We start from the raw sequence: 19,833 nt of genomic DNA, 5'->3' as shown, positions 1-19,833 counted from the left end.
GGGTCACACAACTCAGCAAGACTGGAAACCAATGGGCAACCCAACCTGCCTCCATCGGGAGGAGGATAAACATCAGAACTGTACAAGCTCACCCTGCCGTGTTCTTTGTAAAGCTGGGGACAGAGATTCATTTGTGCCACACCACCTCTCTGCGCTGGCTTAATTCTCTAATTCATTCAATGGAAAGCAAAATCCAGCCTGAACATCTCTGCACAAGGGTAGGAATAAAATCCAACTCTTGCTAATTATTTTTTGGGGTGAGGGAGCCATTTCAGAGAGCATGTCCTCTGCAGTCCTCTGATTGCAGCAGTAGGTCCACAGAACACTGATGTCCTCCTTCAGAGAACACTCATTTCAGAGGGCCTTCCAACAACAGCTCACTACCTCCCTGCCTGCAGCCCTGCAGAAATTGTATCCTTTCCATACAACACTGTTGCAGACAATTTTTGCTCACTCACCCCTATCCATACTGCTCTACCTCACCTTAGACGCGGTGAAGTTCACTCGCAGGTTCAGGGTTAACTCCAAAGGAACAGCAGATGACCTGCACAGAGATTGCTCCTTCCTCCAGACTCTGTAAGAACACTGTGCAAGTGCCACATGGGATTGTGTTGGTGCGCTACAGAATTCCATCACAAACCTTTTATAATGGCATTTCATACCAAGCAAGGTATAGTATTTAAAGGGCTATTTCTAATCAGACTCTGACAAGAGCCCAGGCACTGTGCTACTGGGGGTTCTTAGAGCCCAGATGCTGATCTAGCTAATCTTTGTGCTTAATGCCTACGTTTATACCTTCAGTAACAGGTAGCTGTGTGTAAGATAACGCTGCTACAAAAAAGCTGGATTCTGCCTTGATATTCTGAAAGGCCTGACCAGAAGTACAACATACAAAAAACCCCATGACAAATAAGTCAGTGTTTAAGGAATTTTTATTAAACCAAGAATTTTATAATCCAAATTACGTTTCTTTGCCCAGCTATCAATTCCCACTGTCAACTAAAACAGTGGTGATATTCTGAGCTTTTCCACAGTAAAGAATTACAAAATTAAAGAAAGGAATGCTTTAAATTTTTGTACTGTGCTGAAAATTCTTTTCCCCCGGGTTTATAAAACATTAATTTGTATTTTTTATTTTACTATTTTTTTTTAGATTTTAAATCAATAAGTAATCTAGGACTAGCATTTGTTTTACTAGCCCCGGCGTTGCTCCGTACATTAGCTTCAAAGTTTCCTTTCCTTTTTTTATTCATTTTATATTTTGCAATGTTTTTCTCGATATTTAATAGTTTTTCCATGTTTAATTTTTTTTTTTCTTCGGTGAAGCGAAGTTCTAGATTGTAGTTCCCGGATCTTTCTGTAAACAAAAACAGAGCTGTTATAGGAGGACTGGAAATCAAAGCAGCCCCTTCCTTTCTGATACGCCTTTTGCAACTGCGTGCCTGCAAATACTGTGGGCTTTCAGAGCACAAATGGCACCAAATCTCTTTAACAAACAGCGCATCATAGAGGTAAGTGTCCCACTTTTTAGAGATACTGAACAAAAGTATCTCAAGACTGCGATGGTTAAGATAAAACAGTCTAAAACTGAACAGCACGCTGCACAGCCTGGCTTTGGACTAGGCACAATCTTTTGTTACTGTAACAATTAGATGGCAGGTCATCTCTAAGGTCAGCACACCAAAAGCTCTTAACCATCAGTAACAGTATTTTCAAATTCCAACCACTAAAATACCATAGAGCACAAGCGGTAACATTCTTAGTTCAGTATAGACAAGTATTCAGCACTTCTTATCTCCAGTGTGAAAGTACCACTAGCAAAACAAATAAAATACAGAGAAAACATGGGAAAAGCATGACTCATTCTGCCTCCAGAAGTCTACCTCATGCCTGCAGAAAGCAGAAGACCAAGATAAATGAGGGCTAAGTTAACAGCAGGACTCTTCTACCACTAACTATAGATGTGAGAAGTTCACATGGACGCAAAGCCCATCCAGACTGGATGGGACGTGGACTCCTACGTCATCCTCAGCTCCATTTTTCCCCTTTTGAAACTGTAGGGATTGCACCTTTCGCTTCTTCCTGTCACACAAGGTTCAGACACTAAACTCTCAGAAGATAACCAAGATCACATTTCAGCTAAAATTAAAGGTAATTGCATATGTAAATAAATTATGGTGTAAATATGCGATTCCATACGTTAAGAAAACAGGGCTAAACATCACTTTAGCCTTACTTTTACCATTCACTCAAGTTCTTCCTGAACAACAGTACTAACAGTAGCGTCTGACAGAACTGCTCATCTCCACAGTCACGCACCAGCTAAATATGTGCTCCCATTTCACTAAATACATGAGATGAAGTGCCAGTAGCATTTGCTAAACGAAAGCTGCTGAACTGGACAACAGAATGGAGCACAAAACTATTCTACAATTGCAACCACAGCTGCTGCTTTCTGTGGCTGTAAATGACAGGCTGCCTGGAAGCTCACTGCCATGGACTAGGGACTATTGCCCTCACTGACCTACAAAGCTACATTACTCAGAAAACTTACTTATTAAACACTTGGAACCCCAGTAGGGTTATTAACTGCCTTTTGAGCAGCTTCTTTAGCTTGGTGGGCTTGTAGTACGGCTACAGCTTCATCAACCTGGTAAGTAAAAAAAAAAAACAACAAAAAATTAATAAAGGGAAGATTATTTCTGTTTAATTTAACAAACTGTTTTGAACTACATGTATAAACAACTCCTGAAGAAGAATAACATCACAGTCTCAGTTCATGCGAGCATAAATGACTGCTACCCACCAACATTCTAAGTTCACACCTTGAGCCACTGTTGCACTTCACCTACTCCTCTGTGCCAGCATAAACATCTGTTAAATCAGTGTGAAAACCACTAGGCGAAAGTCCACCTACCTTCGAACGAAGAGACTCAGGAGACTCGAGCATGTGAAGGAGTTCAGAGTTGTCAATCTCCAACAACATCCCAGTGATCTTACCCGCCAGAGTAGGGTGCATGCTTTGAATAAGAGGAAATAGACGTTCACCTAGAGAGAAAAACGTTATCTGGAGTGAGAAATCTCATCTGATGAGCATAGCCTAGATGGAAGGAAAAAGAGCAACACAAGTCTCCTTGTTTTACCCTGAAAACCATTTACCCTGCATTTTAAGATTAGTAATAGAGTACTCAGCATACTTCTGCTACAAGTCATAAAGACGCCGTATGTACATACCTAACATCTGCTTTTGTTCTTGTGGAGGGGCAGAAGCCAACATGGAAGCAGTCAAGGGTTCCTGACCTTGCACATGGACAGCAGGCTGCAAATTAATTTTACACCATTTAGAGATTAAATCCTGGCTTATAATTAGTTGCAGCTTCAAATATCCAATGTTACTCAACTGAGCATAAACAATGCCTACACTGTCAGAAACCTGGAATACATTACATCCAAGTCAATTTAATCAAACAGAGCTGGTTAAGACTGAGTGATGCCGGAGATAAGCATCAACCATTCCATTGTGGAGCAATCACAAGGAAAATTCAAGTTAAGATATCAAATCAGAAAATATAAAGTAACATAGGAACCCATCCCAGGTGAACTTGAAACATACTTAAAACCCCAAACTCTACTGGTGCCATAATGCAAAGCCTCAATTCTAAATAAACAAAGGAAACTCTTAATCATACACATCTCCACCCTTAATCTGCAGAAAACCCAGCAAAAGCATGAGCAGTTCCTAAAATTACATACCTGCTGCATAGCAACCTGTGGCTGTGTATTAAGATGCTGCTGAGGATTGCGAACACCTGCAGCATATTTGTACTGTGGTACTGTGCGTACAGCAGGAGTAGCCGCAGTAGCTGCTGCTGCAGGACGTGGACTCATTGTTTGTGTTGATGCTGAAAAGATAACAGTTCTGTTGGTGAACAACTCAACCTTTAATTTAACGTGCACTGTACAAAAGTTAACCAATCAAAACCAAACACCTAATTCAGGTATTACATTGTAGATTCATCTCAGCAGTACCGTCACAGTGAAACTTCAAAGCTAGAAGTTTACTGGGTGTCACTTTATAGCCATCTCACTAACGAGTTGCTTTTTCCTATGTGCTATTTAAAGATATGCGAGAAAACATTCACTTTTGCTTGAATATTGATTTAATTTCATTCTAACCTCAGAGGACATTGATTTCCTAAGTGCAAACTTTCAATAGCAATCCTAAAAAAGATACTTTCATGAAGTAGATAGCTAAAAGAACCCACTGCCTCAGATGTTCTCAGAGAGTTAAGACTCCAACACTGTTAGTTCTGGTTCATTCAGTGACAAGCAGGTTCTGGACACACGATAATTCTGCTACCAAACAGTAAGAGCTAAAATTGTATCATCGCAGTATTTTCACATGCAGCTTTTTCTTACAACTGTCACCCTGATGTTTAGAAATGGCAGCAGCTGTCATACAACACTATCGAAATGCATGCTAAAGGAAGAAAGAGATGGGGACCACAGCAGAAAAGTGACTATCAGTCTTTGCTGGGATAGTATTCTACACAACTACCAAAAGGAGAGACCAGCTTACCAATCTAGTAAGAGCTAGAAAAGAACTTATGAATGTTTTTGAGAGATTCTGAATCAGCAAAGCTAAAGAAGTTTTGTACTTAAAAGTTACTAGCAGTGAAACTCACCAACACGTTGTGCTGACATGACTCGTGGTACTTGTAAAGCCGGTCTCGTGGTGCTAAATGGTGGTCTGGGAGCTGCCGGGCGGATAGCACCAGGCATGTTTTGGAATGCTGTGTTTTAGGAAAGATATGTTACGTTACACACCGAAACAAAAGACTCATACTGTGGTTCCATGAAAACATATCTAGAATTACAAAGGTAAAGGCTTATTGAGTTGATCACCATTGTTGGAAAAGCAAAGGGACTTACGATGAGGTCTGGCACCCTGAGCAGTCCAGCGAGGACTAGGTCTAGCAAGTTGAGCAAGTTGATTAGTAGGGTAGTATGCAGCACGGTTCTGAGTCTGTCAGATGCAAAAACATTATGTTACCTTGTTATCTTCAGAGTGTGTGCTGAGCAGTGAATCACCACTCTGCTATAAAATTACAACACTGAAATGATGAACAAACGCCAATTGTTTTATTTACTTTTAAATCTAAACAAATTATACACCTGGTACTAAGCATTCAGTTATTCAGCTTTATACATACCTGTGGGATAGCTGCCATGAAGTAACCTGAAGGAGGTGCTGGTTGGTATGGGTTGATTACTGGATTAGGTACTGCTCTTACACTTGCCATTCTCTGCATATACTGGTTGGTGAGATGGGCTTGGCGCTCTTCTTTACGCTGGGCTAGAGCTACATATAATGGTTTAGTAGCCACAATTCTACCATTCATTTCTGTGACAGCTTTGGTGGCTTCTTCTGGTGACGAAAAGCAGACAAACCCAAATCCTTTGCTGCGTCCACCTTCCATCATGACCTGTCAGGAAGATACGAAAATGCTACCTCTGGCCCTATTCAACTCACACAAGCTCCATTTTTCATCTTACTATGCGAGTGCAACTACAGGTTTGTTATACTGAATGGATTTATAACAAGGAATGTGATTTAATGACAAACTAAGTCTTTAGTGAATACAGATAAAACCCTTGGTGAGGTAAAACCAAGCACACCAATGCACTAAAATACAAATCTTTTCTTCAGTAATGTCAATATACATTTTATATCAAGAAATGTACGATGTGTTTAACCTGAAATACATTAAAAAAAAAAAATATCAAGAAAATAGGCGTTTGTGAATATGTAACAGTAATGACAATGATAGGTGACTGGGTCACATCTCTCATTTCTTTCTCTCCATTCATAAATAAAAGTGCAAGTGCAACCTGTCAGTTTTACCTTTGCACTAGTGATTGTACCAAATGGGGAGAACTCTTTTCGAAGACGTTCATCATCAATTCCATCATCGAGATTTTTTACGTAAAGGTTTACACCCTAAAGAAAAAAAAAGTCAAGTTAGTTTTGAAAGCAAACGACCAACATAAATACAAAAATGAAGTTAGTTCTCGCGAATCAAAAGTGAACCTGGTATCTGGTGATCCTGTCCTGCTTCATCTGCTCAAATTTACGCTTCAGCTCCGTCTGTCTTTCCACTTTTTTCTGAGCCCGTCCAACATAGATTTGTTTCCCATTGAGCTCTTTTCCATTCATCTCATCTACAGCCTTTAGTAATAAATGAGAGGTTAGCAGTGGTTCATATTTACTGAGATACTTGTATTCCATGCTATTTAAAACATCTTATGTGTGATTCTAACTGGCGTAAGAGAAGCAATTCACTTGTGAACATGTGGAAAACTGAAAAAAGTACTTTTAAGACAGTATTTGTTTCCATCTCCTGCTTGGATGCTCACACTACAAACAAATCACAGAACTGTCTTTTGAAAAGCAAGTTTGATTTGTTGCCTTGATCTGTTCTGTGCTGAGTTTTTCCTTCTGATTCTATGTCCTTCCTGTCATAGTAAACTGACACAAAGCAAACAGCTGCCAAAGAATTAAATTATACATCATACTGGCATGCTACAGACACATACATAGATTAATAGGACCCTTGTTCCAAAGTTACTCTTCAAGGTAAAAGCAACATCACAGAACTGACTGCTTTCTTAAAGCTGTGCCAAATGTACTCATAAAACTAAGAGCCTTCCTGCTGACTTTGCAGTACTGAAGTCTGAAAAAACAATCCTTTCTGCCTTGCACTTGCACAAATGTTTTGTGCAACCAAATTGGATCCAATGATTCATTCACATTTTGCAGAGATGTAATAATTTACCATGCTTGTGTGTCGCCCAGCATGAAGAAATCCAAATCTCACTGAAATCTTGAAGCCCAACTACAACAGGTTTTTACATTACTCAACATGTCTCACATCAGTTCCAGCTTTCTCAGAGTATCTTAATAGGCTCCACAAGTGAACTCATTTCATTCATAAGAAAGCATTTGAAGTGGTAGAAACTATGTTCAGTTGTTTAGGAAGCAAATATCTGGTTTTTCAGTGCCCTTGAGCAAATAAAAAGTCTTAATAAACTCACAAATTTCTTAGGTGCTCACTGAAACTTCTTACTTGGTTTTAAGTCAGAATTCCTAACATGAAGTATAAAAACTTACTTTTTGGGCATCTTCATGTCTTTCAAAACTAACGAAGCCAAAGCCCTTGGATTTTCCACTCTCGTCAGTCATAACTTTCACACTTAAGGCAGGACCTAAAATGTCAATGCAATGTTATTTTATGTTGCGCACATTCTCTTCATGTCCTGAACATTGTTTAGAAATTCCACCATTTCGTTTCTTCATTTTTTACTACAAAAGATTCCAGAATCAATGACAGTACCTAGGAAATGCCACCCATTAGGATAAAACTGCTCATTGCACAGATGCTGAACTGTAGCCTTTATGGCTGATGTCTGCCATGCTGAACATCTTTTGTATCGTATTTTCAATCAAAATGGGATAGGAATTTAACTTCAAAGTGAATTCAGTAATTTTTAATGGAAAAAATAACATTTGAAGTGCTAGTGCTTCCACTCTTTGAAATAGGCATTAAAACCTGTAGAGGAGACTCATCTATTAGCTCCATGCGCTTTGGCAAAAGGATCTCAGCTCAGCAGTTCTGAACCTTTGTAAAACTGCCATCCAAATTCAGTTGCAAGAGTTATTAGCTAAATTTGCTACAATTTCATTCACAGATATGTCAGCAGTAAGAAGTAATTTCCTGTGTATGCTACTTAGGGCTGCTACTGGATCTCACATACAAGGCTCTGTCTCAGTTTACATGATATCTATTGGAATCCAGCAAGACAGACCAAAAAAAACACTATAAAAACTGGAAGGCTGACGATACAATAGATGTGGCCTATAGAGCAGTCTAAGGGTCTGTGACTGGATAAAGGAAGTTTGCCACTTCCTAATTCAACAATAACACATCAGATACATTACTAGATACACACCCACAATAACTGCCCTGTGCATAACCAAGGGTCAAGACAGAACTAAACAGTTTGCTCACAGTGAAGTTATTTGCAATTTCTTAAGTTAGCCACCACAATGCAACTGAATAAGGAAAGCAGATACTCTGAAGAAAGGTTAGTCTGCAGATTAGTGAGAAAGCAACAGGAAACACTTTTGTCACATACCCTGTTGGGAACTGACAGCATCAATCCATTCAACATTTCTATTTGCAACTTCAAGATTTGCAAAATCCATTAAAGAGACTATTTACACGATATTTCCATAGCATCAAAAAGTTCTGATAGGAGGATTATATTCTGTTCCACATATTTAAAATTCTGTCGTGGGTATTCATTACTATTTCAAATTCAAAGCGTAAAAAACACTAACTTATTAAGTAAAACAGCAGACAGCCATCTGATTGTTCCTATTGCTTTGTAATAGGAACACTGTACAGCTACAAAGTAAGCTGAAGTTCAGCGGTGTTTATATAAACTCAAAGCATAAGACATTACCAAACTTGCCAAAGAGTTCCTTAAGTCTCTCGTCATCCATGTCTTCCCCAAAATTCTTGATGTAAACATTGGTGAATTCCTTTGCTCTGGCTCCAAGCTCTGCCTCACGTTCCTTGCGGGATTTAAACCTTCCAACAAATCTAGTTCCAGGAGAACGGAAAGGGTGTATTAGAACAAGTGTGTCAAGACTTAAAAAATTACTTTAATCCCCTCGCATCATATTTTATTCTCAATCATTCTCATTATTCATTATAGGCATGAAATTCTTGAGATAAAATATTCAAGATAAAGCTATCAAAACTAATTTCCCTATCTTTTTCATATCAGTGCACTTATCGCAATTACGAACAAAAATGCTTTCAAGTCATTGGCAACAATGTTCTCTCTTGTACAGCCTTTGACATCAGGAGATGCAGACAATGGAAAGAGTGCTAGGTAAACTGAAATTCTAGATACCAGCATAATCTCTCTGCCACACTGAAAACATGGCAGCCTTCAAACAGTTACCATTTGCCAACCTAGCTTTTAAGCAGGAGATATGAACTAGCTTCCCTCACACCCTTATGTACCTTTCTAACCTATGTCAAAGCAAAGCTTTTTTTTTTCCCCCTTCACTCAAATAGGCATGGAGAAATAAATAGCGCAACTTACTCTGCAGCCAAATACCATTGTGAACTGGCTGTGAACACTAAAGGTCAGAGACAGAACAGAGACTGAACACAACACCCTGTGCTACAAGGGAACCCCTCGAACACAGAAGTTACAAGGCTAATGCTGATTTCTGATTACTATTCCAAATCTCTTAGCTGCAAGGCAGCCATCCACCAATCCAGCCTAGTTATTGCTAATCAATAACCTAATAATCTGTTTTTTAGCTGCAGTATAAAAGGAGCTATGGTTTTCAAACCACTGCTCCCTTAAGTTTTATTTCCTACTCCTGTTCCCTAGGCAGGAACAGACACTCACAAAAACATTTTGCATAATCAGACCACTACTCAAGATTGAGTAGCTTGGGAGCTCCAAGTTTCACTCAAAAAAGGAGAACACACCTATCACAAAACATTTATAAAGAAATCATTGTTCAGAATGCCCCGTGGACTATAGTTCATCTGGGATCAGTAACATCATAAAAGAATCTCCCAAATCTTCATTAGAGCATTGGCTCATAAGAGAACTGATACAACTTCTTTCTTCTCTAGGAAGAATTTTCTTAACTTATTCTGCCGTAAAGTAGGTAATGCAGCTTTGACTATTCTTAGTGCACAAACTCTAAATTCTGCTTAGAACCAGAAGTGTTCAGAACAACCTGCCTCTTCTAAGTCCAGAACAACCTTCTAAGTAAGCTTTGAGTTATGTGTCTATCGTAACTTGAATTCAATTTGTCGGTCTCCAACAACGTATTTATGTACTTACACTTTGCGGTCATTAAGCAGCATACCATTCATTTTTTCAATAGCTCTTTCTGCAGCTTCTTGTGTCTCGAAATGTACAAATCCATAACCCTTGGATCCATTTTCATCACATACCACCTATTAAAGAAAAACTTTGCTGTAATAACCACAGAATGTTTCCTGCATAATTTGAATTCTTTTTTTCAACGTCAAAACATTAATTGCACCCATAACTTGTCACTAACCTTACAAGAAAGGATGTTTCCAAAAGCAGAAAATGTGTCATACAAAGCTTTGTTATCAATCGATTTGTCCAAGTTTTTGATGAAGATGTTTCCAACACCACTTTTGCGTAGAGATGGATCACGCTGGGACCACATAATGCGCACCGGTTTACCCTTGATGACATCAAAATTCATAGTATCCAAAGCTCGTTCAGCTGGAAAAATATCATGGAATTAGTGAGAAACACTGAAGTTACTTTAAAAAAGCACAAAAATAGCATTTTAAGTACAATCCTTCTGAAAACTTCAGCCGTTTTAAGTCCGGTACCACAACCATCAAGACACATCTTGATGTGGGAGATGGAAAGGCGCACGGGTCAGCTGGGTAAACAGAAGAAATCCCAGTGGCAGTTGTGACTGCGCACCACTATGCAAAGGAGGGACCTTCTCATAGGAAAGTATATCAAGTAAGGGTGATTCTGACCCATTTCCAAAGGAGGAAAGGTTTTAATACCTGTGAAATTCAGCTGACCGTCCCTAGACCTCACAAGTGTGTATCTTACCAATAAAAATGCTTTTGGGGGCACAACATACGCCCACACCGGGTCTTTGGCCAGCATTAACCTACCGATGCCTAAGACAGCAACATCCCCATAAACTGGCAGAATTGCTTTGCCAGGTGCAGTTCAAGCAGCTGTTTCACACAGCACTTCAGAGACAAAAGTATCTGTGATGAACTTCTAGGCCAGACACAGTTCATAGAGATGTAAAACTAGTATTTAACTTAGAAAAATCTCCAAAAAACATACATTAAAAGCTCATGATGAAATGCATATAAGGTCAAGGAAGGAGCAAGCATTGAAGCAGCACAATGCAGTAGCATAAACCAGCTTTTGTTACTCCAGTGGAGCAGTTTTTCCAGTAGAACTCCTTAACTAACTTTCCTAAGCCTGAATTTAAGACCTCAGTACACTCAGGCAGGGAACTGTCAAGACATCCTCAGTTTTCTTATGTCCCTTCAAAGCCACAACGCACACCTGTGATCTTTTAAGCTCTAATTTATGGCAGAGCTGATCTCCTACTTAAGATCTTTGTAATTTTTGTTCCTGTCTGGAAGAACATGGAAAAAGTTCTGCCATGCACCTGAAGTCATACCCACCTGCATTTCACTGCCATCTGCCTATAGGAGAGCACTGAGATGTTAACGAGACTGAAATCATTTTGTATTAATTTAAAGGGAGACTGTAACCGTGTCAATTATTTGCCTTCCTTAGAGGCACCAGACAATCTTTCAAACTCAATCCCTTTTTTCCTTGAAGTGCTGCTCATGTATTCGACTTTGTTACTGGACATCATGGCCAAGAAACGTTGCAGTCGGCCCCTGGTTAGCTGGTACAATGAGTTATTGGCTTCCTTGCCATGTTTCAGATTACATGTGAATTTTAAGATTCTATTTCCTGAAAGACATCTTTAAAGGCTAACCAGGTAAATATCTAATGGTTGTTTTATTGTTAAAAACTCCTATTGATACCGTTACCGTATTCACATGACTGTAGCAAGACAACTGATTAAGGGCTGACATGATGAAAATGTAAGTATCATCAAATACATCAGTGAAGATTTCACAAACTTTACTATAAGTTAAAGCAGGAGAGAAGAGCCAGCCTAAGTCACTGATTTTGGGAAATGAAATGCACCAGAGCACTTTAAATTACTAAAAAAAACCTGATAATGATCTGTGGACATCAGGACTGCAGTAGAACCATCTAACACTGGCCTTGCCCTGGAAGTCATTAGAACTATTACTGCTGGCACCAGCAAAAGTGCCAGTAATAAACAGCTCATTATTTCCAGAAGTAGCAACAGGGTTTGCTTTTACTAGAACATAGGCCTTTCCAATTGGTACTAATTGCTTCTAGAATAATCCTGGCACTTCTCAAGAATGTGTGTTCCTGGACACATTGCCCAGTGTCCCAGACACCTGATCCCAAGCAAGGGAGTCCTTCCTGGCCTGTAACAGCCCGCTCTGCACGACCAGCCAGCTGTATCTTAGCCTGATACAAGTTATCCAGAACAAGGGCAGCATGGCAACTCTGCTTCTCTTTTCCTCTGAAGCAGATGGCCAAGGATCATCATAATTTCTGTTTAATCAGCACCACACTGCCAGACCACAAGATACTTTAAAACATCACTCGAATATTCTGCACCATTTACTAGGTATAAACTACTCTCATTAAAATCTCTCTGCAGTAAAATTAGCTTGCTTCTTCGCATTTCAGCTGGCTGCCACAGAAGTTTGTGATGGTTTGCAGGGGACAATCCCATTCAGCAGATAACCTGGTGACATGCAGACACACATAGCCACGCTACTCTTCTGCTGATGCTGCCCAGCTTTATGCAATGAGCCAGGGTTCCCATCTCAGTCACAGCAACTGGCCGGTCAACTTCAGAGCAACTCCACAACCATACAGAACATGCACTCAGCACTGAGCTGCGCTAAACCCACCCTATATAGGTATAGCTATAGAATAATATAATAAAGCTCTGCAAATGCAGCCGCTGACAAACTGAAGGGAAAAGCACAGCTTCCCACTGCTCAAAAATAGGTGTAGTTCAGTGATGAAACAATGTTTCATGGGCTTTACTCCGGACAATGACTCAAATTCAGAGGAGTCACAACTGTGAAATGCACGCATACCTCATGTGTGTGTCATCCACCTAAGGAGCTTGGGGAAGAGCTGAGATCCCCAGTTCAGACAGCTGCTAACTCAAATGCACCTCCTGACGCTTTCCTAAGCCCCAGCTAGTAGTTACCAGCTGCTTAATGAGCACAGTCTGGGGCGTAGCTGAAAATTAGGCTAAACCAGGAGAAGGCAGCAAGCGTGGAATTAAAAGGAAACCAGTATGATGACAGGAGTAACCTTTTCTCCTCAGAGCTGCTATTTCAAGGCTTCAGAAAATGGGTTGTGTGATCTGACCAAAAAAAAAAGAAAAAAATAATAAAAAAGCCCAGCAGACACTTTCCAGGTATTTGTTAAGAACATCAAATTTGAAACTCCCAGCAACACTACTACACGGTACCACTGTGGTGTACCTAAGTGCCTGTACTTAGTGTGGTGTACCCTGGTGCCTCCAGGTAGTTGGGGTGCACGGGGTGTAAGATTTGGACGCCTCCACCCCAAAGTTAGGAAATTACCTCAAAATGTGAACTCTCTTATTGTAAGAGGTCTACAATCATATTCTGCCTGCAAGCATTGCTCAGCTGAAAAGCTCCATGTGACGAATGACAAAATAAGTCACAAAGCTGGGGGCTGTTCAGCTAACCACAAAGGTGAGGCCTGTTTTACAGAGATCTGTCATTACTGAGGAGGAAAAGCACCTCAGCTTCTGCCCTGACATTATCATACCACAGCGCTGAACTGTGCTGACCCTCTGTTTTCCTTTTTGTCTGACCTGCACTGTAACTTTTTATTGACTTAAAAGCAACATGTGGCAGGGCAAGCATTCAGATTCCATGATTCTGAGCACTAGCTGGGCAAATTAAGATCTCTCTGAAGTGAGAGGGCTTGAAAACAACTGACATTTTTCATGGAAAGGGGTAACTTTTACTCCACTGCTCCCACCCCGATACCAGGGGTCCCACCCCTGATGGCAACTGTGTGCAGAGGCCAGTTCTGACGGGCAGGCAATTCAAGTGCCTGAAAAAGTTGGTAACTCAGACTTCTCGCTCTCATATGCTTGAAAATAAAACTGCTACAATGGAAAGCTGTTGAGCTGACAGTATTTGAGAGTGTGCTCTAGCTGGCCAAATTATTTCTCTTAATTGGATTCCAAAGAACTTTACACGGGTCAGACGCGGCCCTTTATAGGACCGCCCTGACAAGCTGAACTTGGCAGGAACGCGAGCAGAGCTACACGGGAACTTTCTTTACTGATAGAACTTCAGAGAAACGAAAAGCGAGTTCAGGAGAGGCAGCGAGCCGCCAAGCAGCTGTCAGCGTGCGGCGGGGTGGGCCGGGACGCGGCAGGGCCGGGAGGCCGAGCAGCTCCCCGCTCCCACACGTGACGGGCCGCCACAGCGCCGCCGCATCGCTCCGGCCTGCGCCGGGGCCGGGCCGTGCAGCAGCCCGATGGGCCGCCCGCCTCCCGCAGCCTCGGCTCCGCTCGCGCCGCCGCGGCCGTTACGGGGCGGCCGGCACGGCGGCGCTCCCCACACCCCGCCCCCCTCGGCCCCGCCGGGCCCCGCGCGTTCCCCTTTCGCTTCCCGGCAGCGCCGCCTCCCCCACCCCCCCCTCCCGCCACGAGGCGCGGACGGCCCCAGGCCGCGCGGCGGCACCAACTTCCCGGCCCCGCTTCCCCGCCCGGCGGAGCCCCACCCCGCGCCCGGGGAAAATGGACGCGGCGGCCGGGCCGGGAGAGAGTCGGATGGGGGGAGGAAGAGGGGGGGGCGGGGTAACATGGCTCCGCGACCGGGCCGGGAGCTCGCTCACCGTCGGCGGGCTGCTGGAAGTTGACGTAGGCGTAGCCGAGAGAGCGCCGGGTGATCATGTCCCTGCAGACGCGGATGGAGAGGATGGGCCCGGCGGGGCTGAACTTCTCGTAGAGCATGGCCTCGGTCACGTCGGGGTGCAGGTCCCCTACGTAGAGGGAGGCCATGGGGTAGCTCGGGGCGCTGGGGTTCATCCTGCCGCCGTCTCCCGGCTCGGGAGGGCAAGGGGGAGGCGCTGGCGAGGCGAGAGGGCCGCGGCGGACGGGCGCTCCGTCGGGGCAGCGGCCGAACGGGAGGCGACGGCGGCGCCGGGGGGTGCGCTCCGCTCCGGAGGCGGATTCGAAACTTAACGGCTGCGGGCGGCGGCGGGCGGCGGCGCGGCGGGGCGGGCGCTCCGGGCCGGGCCTGGCGGTGCGATGCGGTGCGGCGGGGTCGGGCGGGCTGCTCGCTGTTTCCTCTCGGCTGAGCCGGGTCCGGGACTTCGCTTCACCGGGTTCTTTTTTTTCTTTTTTATATCAAACCGGCCGGTTTCAGGAGGTCGTCGGGAAAGAAGGGAGGCTTTTTTTTTTTTTTAAAGGTTTTTTTAAGATTTTTTGATTTTTTTTGGCTTTTTTAGTATTTTTAGTAATAAATGGTGCGGCGGGGCCGGGCCGGCGTGTCCGGGTGTCCGGAGCACACGCACTGCGCACACAGCTCCGACGGCGGCCGGGGGACAAGGGGGAGGCCGCCGCCCCGGCCGCGCACTATATATACCCGCCCCGCCCCCACCCGCCCCCACCGCTCCGCACGCCACGCACCGACGGCGCGCACGGCGCATGCGCAGCCGCGGGGGGAGGCGGGCGGCCGCGGGGGGCGCCGGCCTCGGCGCATGCGCGGCGGCCGCATGAGAAGAGGCCGAGGGGGAAGGCGCCTGCGCCGCGCGACGTCACCGGGGGCGGTGGGGGCTCGGCGGCACTGCGCACGCGCCGACGGCGGAGCACATGTGCGCAGCGGGGGTGGGGCGCTGCGAGCCGGCGGAGCGCCGCGCGCACGCGCGGGGGGGGTCGAGCGGGAGGGGTTTAGCGGCGACGCGCCTGCGCAGCGACGCGCCCCGCCCCGCGCGTGCCTGGAGCCGCCCGTAAGGGGAGAAGGAGAGCGAGCGCGCGCGCGCTCGCGAGGGCAAAGAAGGTCGCGTGCCGGCCGGAAAGGGACGGCCCGGCGCATGCGCGGCAGCGCCTCCTTCCTCCTCCGGGGGGGGAGGGGGCGGTGTTAGCGGCTCTGACGTCACGTGACGGTGGGCGGGGCTGGGCGAGCCGCTGTTCTTTGGCGGGCATCGCGCTGAGGGCCTGTGTGCAGCGTGCCGTCTGCTGCTGGGCACAGAAGCGGGAAGGCTTCATGTGGCGTGTTTGTGCTGGTAAAGGTGCAGACCGCAATCGGCTGTGCCTCGCCGTGCTCGACTCGTGAGTGCAGGTACGAGGCCGGCAGCTGGCGTTGTGAGAGCCCTGGGCAGAGCGCGATTTTTAATCTGTAGCTGTTGAATAAAAGTTCCATCGGAAAGAGGAAGCGCCGCGTCTTGTCTCGTTCTCCTGCCAACAGCACTCGCCATCTCAGCACGCAGGTTCCCGTTGCACCAGCACTGCGGCTCTGCCCCTTACAGCCCGCAGCTGGGCCTGCGCCTCTTCTGCCTCCCGGCAGCGACACACCGCTCAGCCACACACACACAGAATCACAGAATCACAGAACTGTAGGGGTTGGAAGGGACCTCTAGAGATCATCGAGTCCAACCCCCCTGCCAAAGCAGGCTCCCTACACCACGTCGCACAGGTAGGCGTCCAGGCGGGTCTTGAATATCTCCTGAGAAGGAGACTCCACCACCTCCCTGGGCAGCCTGTTCCAGTGCTCCGTCACCCTCACCGTAAAGAAGTTCTTGCGCACATTTGTGCGGAACTTCCTATGCTGGAGTTTCAGCCCATTGCCCCTAGTCCTGTCCCCACGCACTACTGAAAACAGACCAGCCTCGCCACTATGGCTCCCACACTTCAGGTATTTATAAACCTGGATCAAGTCCCCTCTCAGCCTTCTTTTCTCAAGGCTAAACAGACCCAGTTCCCTAAGTCTCTCCTCGTAGGGGAGATGGTCCAGGCCCTTCACCATCTATGTGACCCTCCGCTGGACTCTTTCCAAGAGATCCCTGTCTTTTTTGTACTGGGGAGCCCAGAACTGGACACAGTATTCCAGATGAGGCCTCACCAGGGCAGAGTAGAGGGGGAGGATCACCTCCCTTGACCTGCTGGCTACGCTCTTTTTAATGCACCCCAGAATGCCATTGGCCTTTTTGGCTACAAGGGCACACTGCTGGCTCATGGCCAACCTGTCGTCCATCAGGACGCCCAGGTCCCTCTCAGCAGAGCTCCTCTCCAGCAGGTCTTCCCCCAACCTGTACTGGTGAGAATAGACAATACTTGTGTCATGGTCCTCAAGGCCATTATTTTCATACTGAAGTTTTGACCTTTCAAAGTAACACATGCAAACTCCAGCCACACAGAACAGGGCACCAAATGAAATCTCTTCTGTTATTACTGAATCTTGAGCTTCAGTGTTTCAAAGCTAAGTGGGCAGCAGAAAGATTTCTCCAACTACATATGCTACAGGAAGAGTTCTGATGAGTTGACACTTTTTAGAATAGAAATGATACGGCGGAAGACTAAACAGCAGGGAAAATCCATATTGTACTTTGGCTGCTTTTCTTGCAGGTTGGCCTGTCTGGTAGGGGTACACTGCTCAGCCCCACACACACACTGCACCCTGCTTCCCTATAGTGACATAGATGGTTAAACTGGACAAGAGGGTATGCTTTATAAGAGAAAAAAGCTTCATGACAGGAGGTAGGTATAGTTGGGTGGTGCCGCAGGTACTTGTCCTGTCCTCCTATAACAAAAGCATCTACCTTACTTTTCAAGATGTGGCCTAAGTGTTTTAAGGCAAGGAGAAGTAATGCTTCTGTGGCTGGGCTTCCACTGCAGGTGTTAAACATGCACAACTGAGCCTAGAGTTGGTCTTCTTTACAGAAATGGCTTTTTTTGAATCCACAGGCTTGGGGTGTGTTTGGAAGACGTAATTCAGTGCTTGTTAGCTTCAGAAGATCCAAGCCAAACAGGAACTGAATGGGGTAATAATTCCTTAATTACAAATCTTCAAAGTATTTCACAATCCAGATAGTAGGACTTACCTGGTGGGCACATTGCCTCTTTTCAGCTAAAAGTTTATAGAAAATAGGAAAATGAGCAAACTTTGTGCATTGTTTTTCACTAAGACAACTAGCGGGATACCTGTTCTCTAAAGTGTTCTACAGAAGCTGGGTAAAGATCCCTTGCAGCTTAGAGCTCCACACAGGTAGAAGATGCGTTCATTTTCAGCCAACAGTATTATGATTTGTGAACGTGATTCTATTTATTCTGGTGTATCATGGAAATGTGGGATTATGTGTTCAGACCTCGATGAATTTCCTCTTCATTGCCTAGGAATCGGGGCTGTTTGATGGATGGTGAATTGCACTGAGCTGGTGGAAATGATGCGAATCCAGCTTTGTAATTAGCTAAAGGAAGCGTTTTTAAACTGTACCTGAAAAGTGCTAATATTGAAGAGCAATACCTTTTAAAACGGACGCAGCTGATATTTGGTATAGAAGGTTTCATTGTTTGGAACCTGCATGCTGTGTGGCCGGGTTGAGGAACTGCACGATCTCTTTCACATCTCAGCGTTTTCCTTCGCAGTTTAGCTGCGGTGTAACGCCGCTTGCTCACATTGCATTGTGAAAACCAAAGCCTTGATGCTCTGTGTCAAAGAGATAAGGAAGAGCGTGTACCTTTTGAAGGGGAGCGCCGCTTTCGTTAAACCGAGGGCCCGCTTGATAATGCTGTTTGCTTTTGGTGGCTAACTTCGCCCAGATACGCTTCCAGTGCTTAGATAAACTTCTCAGCAGAGTCCCAAATACTGAGTATTTTGTTCAGTAAAGAATACAGACGTAAAAGGGAAAGCTAGATCAAGACCTTATAGCTAACTATTTTGGATCTTCTTGGGCATGGGCGAGAGTGGTTTTGCTTTCTTATTTTAGTGACTCATTAATAAGTAATCTTTCATGTAAAGAACCATATGCCCATTTCCTTTACTGAACCAGTGAAGAAGTCATTTTTGCAACGAACAGGGAAAGAAGCGTCATTCTCGGGCAGCCTTGATGTGGGGGAGGTGGTTAATAATGCTGTGATGTGCCTGAAGCAAACAAAGCAGCAGGTTTGTGTAGTGGGAGTCGTTTCTCCAGTGCAAAGTGCAGCTGAGGGAATGGGAAGGTGCCGAGTACAGTCAGGAGTAGTGCAGCAGTTTTCCCCTCACGTCTCAGGAGTGTGCTCTGCCTCCCACAGCTCACTTGAGGAGAGCCTTGGCACACACTGTCCATGTTGGAGGGATGGACTGACAGAGGAAGAGGTGCTGGAGTAGAGCCTGGGAGCAGAGCTGTGCTGGGAAGGCTCTGTCTGCAGGCTCAGCTGCTCTGGATCAGAATTGCTTAAGTGAGGGGCATGCTCCCTTCATCAGCAGTGATAGCATTTCTTCCTAAAGAGCCCAAGTACTTGAAGCAAATATATTTGAGCGTTATGCTGCTGTTCTGAGTACCCTCAAAGTGCCACACAGTGACTGCTAATTGCTGCGCACTCGGAGGAGCAGCAACATTCCCATACTTCTATGCAAACACCTACTTTCTGATGGGTTCTTAAAGACACGGAATGAAAGAACCAAAAATAGGCAAGAAAAAGGCCTGGTAGGTGCCCTTGTCCATTCTCTCCCCAGTGAGGACACTGTGTCACCTCTGACCATGATTTTTCAGGCATTTTCATACATATCCTCAAAGGATGGCAATTCAGTAACCTCCAAGGATCTCTGTTCCAGCGCTGTGCTCTCCTTAGCTTGGAAATGTTTTTCCTAATGTTTGACCTAAGTTCCCGTTCTTGCAGTTTCTTCTCGTTCTATTCCCAGTGGAAGTGCAGAACGTTTCTTTCTCCTTTCAACTACTTTTCTCCTAACAAAGTCATGCCTCTCTTGCAGGGCTTGTGCTGGGGTCATTTATCCCGGTCCTGCAGAGCTGTCTCAGTATGTGGGTCAGGCTAGAATGAGTTCTGGCACGATCAGATAATGTGTTTCAGATGGGCATTGCTGAACAAGCATGTATGTG

The 19,833-nt window shown here is 45.0% G+C and overlaps 1 protein-coding gene across 2 annotated transcripts; it reads right to left on the bottom strand.

The window, feature by feature from the left end:
- Window positions 1-914: 914 nt before the first annotated feature.
- On the bottom strand, window positions 915-15,139 carry PABPC1 (poly(A) binding protein cytoplasmic 1). Of its 2 annotated transcripts, none has more exons than XM_072329246.1 (15): window positions 14,632-15,139; window positions 10,163-10,356; window positions 9,940-10,055; window positions 8,527-8,666; window positions 7,172-7,266; window positions 6,092-6,229; window positions 5,906-6,001; window positions 5,214-5,486; window positions 4,933-5,026; window positions 4,686-4,793; window positions 3,754-3,902; window positions 3,235-3,319; window positions 2,918-3,048; window positions 2,555-2,650; window positions 915-1,357 (listed from the first exon to the last, which is right to left on the bottom strand). In XM_072329246.1, the coding sequence occupies exons 1-14, from the start codon at window positions 14,822-14,824 to the stop codon at window positions 2,558-2,560; spliced, it is 1,905 nt and encodes a 634-aa protein (XP_072185347.1). In that variant the 5' UTR covers window positions 14,825-15,139; the 3' UTR covers window positions 915-1,357; window positions 2,555-2,557. The 2 variants fall into 2 exon arrangements, with proteins under 2 accessions (XP_072185347.1, XP_072185346.1); XM_072329245.1 differs by having other exon boundaries at window positions 8,536-8,666; window positions 14,632-14,969.
- Between the last annotated feature and the right edge of the window lie 4,694 nt (window positions 15,140-19,833).

This window comes from Excalfactoria chinensis, chromosome 2 (genome assembly GCF_039878825.1).
Source record: "Excalfactoria chinensis isolate bCotChi1 chromosome 2, bCotChi1.hap2, whole genome shotgun sequence".
In the NCBI taxonomy this organism is placed as follows: Eukaryota; Metazoa; Chordata; class Aves; order Galliformes; family Phasianidae; genus Excalfactoria; species Excalfactoria chinensis.
This window is presented reverse-complemented; position numbering and strand designations above follow the sequence as displayed.